This window comes from Triticum aestivum, chromosome 5A (genome assembly GCF_018294505.1).
Source record: "Triticum aestivum cultivar Chinese Spring chromosome 5A, IWGSC CS RefSeq v2.1, whole genome shotgun sequence".
NCBI lineage: Eukaryota > Viridiplantae > Streptophyta > Magnoliopsida > Poales > Poaceae > Triticum > Triticum aestivum.
The window spans coordinates 101,292,473-101,302,446 of record NC_057806.1 but is presented as its reverse complement, the minus strand read 5'-3'; the positions used below and the strand labels follow the sequence as shown (position 1 = coordinate 101,302,446).

General features: G+C 51.8%; 1 protein-coding gene across 1 annotated transcript; it reads right to left on the bottom strand.

Moving 5' to 3' along the window:
* Positions 1-3,596: 3,596 nt before the first annotated feature.
* On the bottom strand, positions 3,597-5,129 carry LOC123102489 (classical arabinogalactan protein 1-like). The gene is made up of 2 exons (XM_044523873.1): positions 4,843-5,129; positions 3,597-4,510 (listed from the first exon to the last, which is right to left on the bottom strand). Exons 1-2 carry the CDS (start codon positions 4,861-4,863, stop codon positions 3,863-3,865), a joined length of 669 nt encoding a protein of 222 aa, XP_044379808.1. The 5' UTR covers positions 4,864-5,129; the 3' UTR covers positions 3,597-3,862.
* Between the last annotated feature and the right edge of the window lie 4,845 nt (positions 5,130-9,974).

Sequence of the window (9,974 nt, the reverse complement as noted above, 5' to 3'; positions counted from 1 at the left end):
CTTTCGGCCCAGTCGGGCGCGCGGGGCTCTTTTTAAGAAAAACAATATCACTGCGACTAAAAAAATTCTAAAGAAATAAAAAATCCAAAAATGCCAAAACAAATTTTCACCGTCTAAATAAAATATTTAGAACAGGATGAACATTTTCTTGGCCCTAAATGCAATTTTTGAAAACGTGCAATTTTTCCTAAATTCAAATAAAATAGCAAATAAAACCAAAATAAAATCTTATTTGATTTTTTTATTAAATCCTCAATATTTCTTTATTTCGGGAAAGTCATTTTATTCCCTCTCTCAAAATTTTTATAATAGAAATAATTGAAGATAAGATAAATAAAATCAAATGATCCTATTTTCAACATTTGAGAAAACTCAAATATGAAAATAACGAAATCCCCAACTCTCTCCGAGGGTCCTTGAGTTGCGTGAAATTTCTAGGATCAACCAAAATGCGATAAAATATGATATGCAATGATGATCTATTGTATAACATTCCAAATTGAAAATTTGGGGATGTTACAATCCACGAGACGGAGCCGCCAGATCTAGAGTCCGTCTGGGGCTCCGAAGAGGGGGATCTGCGTTCTTCACCACAACCAACCCTTCTCCATCGCCAATTCCATGATGCTCCCCACCGGGAGTGAGTAATTCCTTCGTAGGCTCGCTGGTCGGTGAGGAGTTGGATGAGATTCATCATGTAATCGAGTTAGTTTTGTTAGGTCTTGATCCCTAGTATCCATTATGTTCTAAGATTGATGTTGCTATGACTTTGGCATGCTTAATGCTTGTGACTTTGGGCCTAGGTACCCTAATTTCATATCTGAACCATTTATGTTATCACCATTATATCCATGTTCTAATCCGATCTTGCAAGTTATAGTCACCTACTACGTGTTATGATCTGGCAACCGCGGAGTGACAATAGTTGAGACCACTCCCGGTGATGACCGTAGTTTGAGGAGTTCATGTATTCACCGTGTGTTAATGCTTTGTTCTGGTTCTCTATTAAAAGGAGGCCTTGATATCCCTTAGTTTCCAATAGGACCCCGCTGCCATGGGAGGGTAGGACAAAAGATGTCATGCAAGTTGTTTCCATAAGCACGTATGACTATTTACGGAATACATGCCTACATTATATTGATGAACTGGAGCTAGTGTCGTATCACCCTAGGTTATAAATGTCTCATGATGAATATCATCCAATAAGTCACCGATCCAATGCCTACAAATTTATCTTATATTGTTCTTGCTAAGTTACTACTACTATCGTTATTGTTGCACTTGTTACAAAACTACTGCTATCACTGTTACCGTTACCATTGCTCCTGCTACTATTATCAAAACTATCATATTACTTTGCTACTGATCACTTTGTTGCGGATAATTAATCTCCAGGTGTGGTTGAATTGACAACTCCATTGCTAATACCTTCAAATATTCTTTGGCTCCCCTTGTGTCGGATCTATAAATTTGGGTTGAATACTCTACCCTCGAAAATGGTTGCGATCCCCTATACTAGTGGGTTATCAATGGACAAGACCCATTCATTAGCTTAGCACATTGATCGTTAAGTTTTATTGCTATTGATTTCTTCATGTCATATACATATTCCTTTGACTATGAGATTATGCAACTCCCGGATACCGGAGGAATACCTTGTGTGCTATCAAACGTCACAACTGGGTGATTATAAAGATGCTCTATAGGTATCTCCAAAGGTGTTTGTTGGGTTGGCATAGATCGAGATTAGGATTTGTCACTTCGAGTATCGGAGAGGTATCTCTAGGCACTCTTGGTAATACACATCATAAGAAGCCTTGCAAGCAATGTGACTAATGAGTTAGTTGCAGGATGATGTATTACAAAACGAGTAAAGAGACTTTCCGGTAACGAGATTGAACTAGGTATGAAGATACCGACAATCGAATCCCGGGCAAGTAACATACCGATGACAAAGGGAATAACGTATGTTGTCATTACGGTACGACTGATAAAGATCTTCGCGGAATATGTGGGAACCAATATGAGCATCCAGGTTCCACTGTTGGTTATTGACCGGAGAGGTTTCTCGGTCATGTCTACATAGTTCTCGAACCCGTAGAGTCCGCACGCTTAACGTTCGATGACGATTTTGTATCATATGAGTTATGTGATTTGGTGACTGAATGTTGTTTGGAGTTCCAGATGAGATCACGGACATGACGAGGAGTCTCGAAATGGTCAAGAGGTAAAGATTTGTATATAGGACGATGATATTCGAATATCGAAAGTGTTTCAGGGTGTACCGGGTACATATCGGCATACCGGGGGGTTACCGGAACCCCCCGGGGGATTAATGGGCCTTATGGACCATAGGAGGGGAGCACACCAGCCCGCAAGGGATGGCGCCCCCACCCCCCACCTAAGGAAGGAGGCCGAAAAGGAGAAGGAGGAGGGGGTTCGCCCCCCCCCCCCCTTTCCTTCCTCCCCCCTCTCTTCCCTTTCCCCCCTTCCGATAATAAGGAAAGGGGGGCGAATTGGACTAGGGGCCCAAGTAGGATTCCTCCTACTTGGGCGCCCCATGGAAGCTCCCCTCCCCCTCCGACCTATATATACGTGGGGAGGGGCCGCTTAGGACACACACCAACAATTGTTAGCCGTGTGCGGCGTCCCCCTCCATAGTTTACGCCTCCGGTCATATCTTTGTAGTGCTTAGGCGAAGCCCTGCGCGGATCACTTCACCTTCACCGCCACCACGCTGTCATGCTGAGGGAACTCTCCCTCAACACTTTGCTGGATCAAGAGTTCGAGGGACGTCATCGAGCTGAATTTGTGCAGAACTCGGAGGTGTCGTACATTCGGTGCTTGATCGGTCGGAACAAGAAGAAGTTCAATTACATCAATCGCGTTATCAAACGCTTCCTCTTTCAGTCTACGAGGGTACGTGGACACACTCTTCCCCTCTCGTTGTTATGCATCTCCTAGATAGATCTTGCGTGAGCGTAGAATTTTTTTCGAAATTGCATGTTATGTTTCCCAACATGAAGAGCTTCTTAAAAAACTGGAAGTTGTACCCCGGATTCTAGATTTTCTGCGGAGCGGCATTATCGTCCTACGCTATGCATCAAATAACATGTCTTTCTCTATAGGAAGTGAGATGTAGATTTTCCTATCCCTATACTATTCCTATCCTATGAACCAAAGGGGGCCTTAGAATCACGATTAGTACTACCTTCGTTTGAAAAAACTTGTCCCTCAAATGAATGTATCTAGCATCAAATTAGTGCTAAATATATCCATTTGATGAACAAGTTTGGGACAAGCTTTTTCGGACGAAGGGAGTACGTAACAAAAAATTTCTCTGTTGTGTACAAAGCATATTTGTTTTGTGAAATTGTTTAAACAAATGCTTATTCATCGCATAAAAAAAATGCTTATTCATCCGTGTTTTGTGTATGAAGCATTAGCCAGTAACGTTGGAAGCATGTTTATATTGGTTCTGCAAAACTTGCATCGTTTGGTTGTTGTGTGACAGAAATATTGGAGATCTGTTACAAGCCAGTGAGTACAGGATGAGATCTGTTACAATTTACTCCACGGAGAATCCATCACGACATCTTATCACGAAATTAAACTGAACTCAAACAAGTTGAGCCGAATTCCCTCAAAATGAAAAACAAATTAAACAGAATTAACAGCATTTTTTAGCAAGCTAATCTCTTTCCATCGGACAGGCTCCCTCGCGCTGAGCTCCCTCCGTTCACGCGCCTGTCGTGCAGCTGCTCTTCCAGCTCGGCACCGCTCCGTTCAGCCGCTGCCCCGGCTCGCGGCCCGGTTGCTCGACGTCCCCGGGGATTACAGGCACAGCAGAGCTTGGGGAGTTTCATTCCAGTGAGCACGAAAAACACATTAGAGAGATGCGCAGCCGGAATGTGCACGGCCCTACTATCATAATAACCAGTGCTAACACAAGAGAGAATAGGAGGACGAGGAATAAACCAACGAAAAGCCACTTAAAGAGGCGGTCCTCTTTGGTGTCCCTCGACACGATAACCCCGGCTACAGGCGACGGCAGCACCACCGCTGTCCCGGCCGGCACCACCACGGCGGCTCCTGCTGGAGGCGCCGGCGACTCGACCATAGTCGCTGGTGGAGGCGGGGGGATGCCGGCCCCGGCTGGAGGCGGCGGCGGTGGCACCTCAAGATTTGCTGCAGGTGGAGGTGGAGCCTCGAGACCAGCTTCTGGTGGAGGCGGCGGCAGCTCGCCGGTAGTTGTTGGTGGAGGCGGGGGCTCTAGGCGTGCCGCTGGTGGTGAAGACGGTTGCTCACATGTCGCAGATGCTTGCGAGGAAGACAGTAGCAGAAGTAGCAGAAAAATTGCTGCCAGTCTGCAGTAGGTCAAGGAAGAGGCCAACTTCCTGGAGATATGCCCTGCCCAGAGGAGAAGGCCGCTGTCGTCCTCCACGACGGTGCGGGGGACGTTGTTGTCTTTACTCATCTCGTTCGTCCAACCCGTCTCTTCACTTGAACTCTGCACAAACCAAGTAGCAATTCCGATCAAAAGAAATCCAACTATTTGCAGCTGTAACTAACAAACTTCATGCTTTGACAGTTGACAACAGAGAAGCCCTGCAAGACTTCCCCCGGAAAAGGAGACAAAACAATGTGCAGAAGGACTGTGCAGAGCCATAATGCTACAAAATCTGTCTCATTTGCAACCCATCGAAAACATCATGGTGGAGATGGAAACAGGACAAAAGAAAAGCCAACGAAGCATAACTCGAACTCAACGGATCCGTCGATCGCCTTGGCTAAAGAGCCTTGTAATTATTAAGCACTTGAAAAGGAAGTAAAAAAGGCTACCTGAACAGCCTTGTAATTCATCTTAGCTGCATCGATGTGCACTGGTGTGAGATCTAGTTTGTTCCCCTGGAAAACTCTGGCACCATTCTTCAGCAGGAGCCACTCAGTCCTGCACAAAGACACAAGACAACTAAGGACACTTGGAAATAGCGAGAACAACCATCTTACTGTTTAGCTGTTAATGGAGCAGAATTTTGAAGAAGAGCACCTTGGCTCTTGTGTGCTTGAGCTACTACTGAGGCAGCAGTGAAGTGTTGTGTTCCCTTCAGTGTCACAGCGGCGGTACATACCACCGTGTGACTGCCAGTTGGCATGGCCAAGTGTAGGTGTGTGTGGGTTCCACCTGTAAGCGTGTGTAAGGCCGTGGCGTGCGGGAGTACAAATACCCTGAGAGAGGGATGTAGCGGTAGGCTGATGAAAGTAATATGAAATTCCTCACCTCATCTTTCCCCTCGCTCATCCCCTTCTCCAAGTCTCCTCTCCCCCTGCCAGATCCCCCTCGCAGCCTACTCGGATCGCCTGCGATCTAGATCGGGGCGTTACAATTGGTAATCAGAGTCTCAATCCTGGCCAAATTGTTTTTTCTCCGCTGCCTCCTGATTCAGATCGGTAACACCCACCGCCTCGGGTGTGACTTGCTCCAGCGAGCTCACGCAAAATCCCCGGCGGGGTTCGATCTAGCAGGGGTGCGAGACGGCACCATCCAAGCCCTCCGTCCAGACCCGGCAGCTGCTGGCGGCCATGGACGACAACACCACCAGCCTCAAGGCCATGATAGAGACGATCCTCACGCGCCTCGACGAACAGAAGGTCGACAGCGACAAGCGGCTCGAGGCCCAGATCGCCTTCAACACGCAGGTCTCTCAGGATCTGCGCTCCCTCGCCAAGCAGGTCGACCTCACGCAGGCGGATGTCGACGAAACCCGCAAGGCGCTGGAGCGATCCCCTTCACCTCAGGATTCGGGATCTCCAACGGTGATCCATCCACAACAGCCTCCACCACGACCTCAGGCCCCTGCTCCGCCGCAACAACACGGGCCGCCGCCATCCCCACGCCTCTTGGACCAGCGTCCGCCTCTGTTGGCAACGGCGCCGCAAACCGGCGTCCACTTTCAGCACCAGCCGTACAGCCCGACCAACGAGGCGCACCACCACCAGCCCGACCAACGAGGCGCACCACCACCAGCATCACCATCAGGACACCTACATCAAGCCGCCAAAGCACGACTTCCCGCGGTTCGACGGCAGCGCGCCGTACCTCTGGCTCGACCGCTGCCGGGCGTACTTTGACCTCTACCACGTGCCACCGACAAGCTGGGTGACTACGGCGACACTCTACATCGAAGGGCAAGCGGCACACTGGCTTCAGGCATTTCGTCAAACGCATGGCGGCCTAGCGTGGGATGCATTTTGCGCCGCGATTAAAGAGGAGTTCGGCGTCGATGAGTTCGAGATGGAGATGCACAAACTTCTGCAACTCCGTCAGACGGGCACCGTCAGCGAGTACCGCAAGGAGTTCGATACACACATGTATCACCTCTTGGCGCTCGATCCCTCACTCAGCAACAAATTCTTCATCACCCAGTTCCTGTTAGGCCTCAAGGACAAGCTTCGCGCAGCAGTTCGACTACAGGCGCCCAACAGCATCACGCGCGCGTCGATTCTGGCCCGAATCCAAGAGGAGGAGCTGAACACTCCTAGAGCGCGCCCGCGACCGCAGCCGCAAGGCCGTCCACCGCCTGTGCCCGCGCGGCCACCAGCCGCACCACGCCAACAGCCTGACGACTACGCGCGCGAACGCCAACTCAAAGAGTTCCGGCGTGCCAACGGTCTCTGCTTCAAGTGTGGAGATCGGTACACTCGTGATCACCGTTGCAACACGCAGGCGCAGTTGCTCACCATCCAAGTGGGCGCCTACGGCGAGCTGCTCACCGACGACACCGTTCACGCGCTCGACCTGCTGGACGCCCCAGAACAAGAGGTGCCCCCTCCGGAGTGCTGCACAATTTCCGCGCACACGTTGGATGGCTCTGAAGCGCCCAACACTATTCGCCTCCGCGCTCTCGTGGGCAACCAGGTCATGTTGCTCCTCCTAGACTCAGGGAGCACACACAGCTTCGTCAACAAAACATTTGTCGAACGCGTCGGTGCGACGACAAAGGAGATCGCCACACTAGACGTGCGCGTGGCAAACGGCGACCGGCTCACCTGTTCGCGCCAAGTCCCCGAGCTCAAGTGGTGGATGCAGGGCCACACGTTCTCGACGCCGATGTAAGAGCTCGACACCGGCGCCTACGACGGCATCCTCGGCATGGATTGGTTGGAGAAGAACAGCCCGATGACTTGTCACTGGCAAGAGAAGTTCATTTCCTTCGACCACGATGGCGAGACGGTCACCCTGCAAGGTGTTCGACCCAAGACGACACCCACTCTCGCTGCCGTGCAGCCGGCGGAACTCTGCAAACTGATTGCCGGCAATGACATCTGGGCAATGGCTATGGTGGAAATGCAACCCCCAAGACCCAAGCCACGCAAGCCGTCTCAGACGCCCATAAGTGACTTACTGGAAGAATTTGCAGATGTCTTCGCGGCACCTACTGGCCTGCCCCCGCACCGGCAATATGACCATGCCGTCATCCTGGAAGACGGAGCCCAGCCAACAAACACTCGTCCTTACCACTACTCTCCTCTGCAAAAGGACGAGATCGAGCGGCAGGTGAAGGAAATGCTCGACGCCGGTGTGATCACCCACTCGGTCAGTCCATACGCCGCGTCGGTGCTTCTGGTGAAGAAAAAGGATGGCACCTGGCGATTCTGCATGGACTACCGACGCCTCAATGAAGTGACAGTGAAGAACAAGTTTCCGCTGCCCATCGTCGACGAGCTACTCGATGAGCTGGCCGGCACGGCATACTTCTCCAAGCTCGATTTGCGTGCAGGCTACCATCAAATCCGGATGCCTGAGGACGACGAGCACAAGACGGCGTTCAAAACACACCACGGCCATTTTCAGTTCCGGGTTATGCCGTTCGGATTGACAAACGCTCCGGCGACATTCCAGTGCCTGATGAATGCCATCTTCGCCAAATACACCCGTAAGTTCGTCATCATTTTCCTTGACGACATACTTGTTTTCAGCGCGACCCTGGAGGAACACATCGAGCACCTACGGCTCGTTCTCGATCTGCTCCGCAAGCACAAGCTCTACGCCAAGATGTCCAAGTGCTCGTTCGCTCAAGACCACATCAACTACTTGGGTCACGTCATCTCCAAGCACGGCGTCGCGACCTATACAGAGAAGACGAACGCCATGGCGCAGTGGCCAACCCCAACCAACGCCACTGAACTCCGCGGCTTTCTTGGACTCACCGGCTACTACCGCAAATTTGTGCCACATTATGGGATCATCGCCAAGCCCCTCAAGCAGCAGCTCACCAAGAAAGGCTTCGAGTGGCCCGAGTCGGCGCGGCACGCGTTCGACGCGCTCAAGCAAGCAATGGTGACCACGCCGGTGCTCGCCCTCCCCGACTTCGACAAGCCTTTCTCCATTGAGACCGACACGTGTGACACCGGCATCGGCGCGGTCCTCGTCCAGGAGGGCCATCCAATCGCCTACTACAGCAAGGCCTTGGGCGTGAAGAATCAGAAGCTGTCCACCTACGAGAAGGAGTTCTTGGCGGTGATGATGGCCGTTGACAAATGGCGCTCCTACCTGCAGCGTGGGCCGTTCACCATCGTCACCGACCACAAGAGTTTGTGTACACTCGGCGATCAGCGCCTGGTGACCGACGTCCAGCGCCGCGCCATGTCCAAGCTCGTCGGCCTTCAATTCAAGTTCCAGTACAAGCGCGGGGTCGACACGGTGCCGCGGACGCACTCTCGCGCGTGGGCAGCCACTTCAGCGCGAATGCGCTGTGGCGTGGATCCAGGAGGTGGCCAACTCGTACGCTACGGACCCCGACACCCAAGAACGACTGCATCAGCTCTCTATGCATAGCCCTGACGACGACGAGTACGAGCTATATCGCGGGGTCATCCGTCGCCACGGGCGGCTGTGGATAGGCGCCAACACCGCCCTGCGCACAAAACTGATCAGCGCCATGCACGACAGTGCTGTCGGAGGTCACTCCGGCTCGACAGCCACTTATCAGCGCATCAAGAAGCTTTTCGAGTGGAAGGGCCTGAAGCAGGACGTCGGCGACTACGTGCGGCAGTGTCAAGTTTGCCAGCAGGCAAAGCACGAGCTGCGCAAACCAGCAGGCAAGTTGGCACCCTTACCCATCCCCATGGCTCCGTGGCAAGATCTGACGATGGATTTCGTCGAGGGCCTGTCCAAGTCCGAAGGGTACGACACCATCATGGTGGTGGTCGACCGCTTCACCAAGTTCGCGCATTTCGTGCCCTTACGACATCCGTTCACGGCGACTCAAGTGGCAAAGGTGTTCTGGGACAACATCGTCAAATTGCACGGAATCCCTTCCTCCATCGTGTCAGATCGCGACAAGGTGTTCACGAGTGTGCTCTGGCGCGAGCTGCTCTCCGGCGCAGGCACCAAGCTCCTCTACTCGATGGCGTACCACCCGCAGACTGATGGACAGAGTGAGCGCGTGAATCAATGCATGGAAATGTACTTGCGCTGCACTGTTCACGACACTCCGCATCAATGGCGTCGCTGGCTGCCCTCTGCTGAATTCTGGTACAATTCTTCTTTCCATTCGTCATTGGGTTGCTCTCCATTCAAGGCGCCGTACGGGGTCGAAGCAAATGCAGGAAGCATGGCCACTTGGCCAGCAACACAAGCAGCATTGCCGGATGGTGAACAGTGGGATTGGGCAGCACATAAAGAGCAGTTGCAAGCATAGTTGGCTCGGGCGCAGACTAAGTACAAGAAGTTTGCAGACCGGAATCGCTCCGAGCACGTCTTTCAGGTGGGGGAACAAGTACTGCTGAAACTCCAACCCTATGTTCAGAAATCGGTGGCCAGTCGCCCGTGCGCCAAGTTGGCGTTCAAATTCTTTGGACCATTCTCAGTCACCGCAAGGATCGGTCCCTCAGCTTACAAACTGGATCTACCACCCGACAGCCGCATCCATCCAGTGTTCCATGTTTCCCAGCTGAAGCCCTTTACACCC

Bases quoted from the DNA above. Each gene is read 5' to 3' on its own strand.
- LOC123102489 (XM_044523873.1), bottom strand. From the start codon at position 4,863: ATGAATTACAAGGCTGTTCAG. The intron at 4,511-4,842 runs GTAGCCTTTTTT...TGGTTTGTGCAG, and splicing joins TGAATTACAAGGCTGTTCAG to AGTTCAAGTGAAGAGACGGG.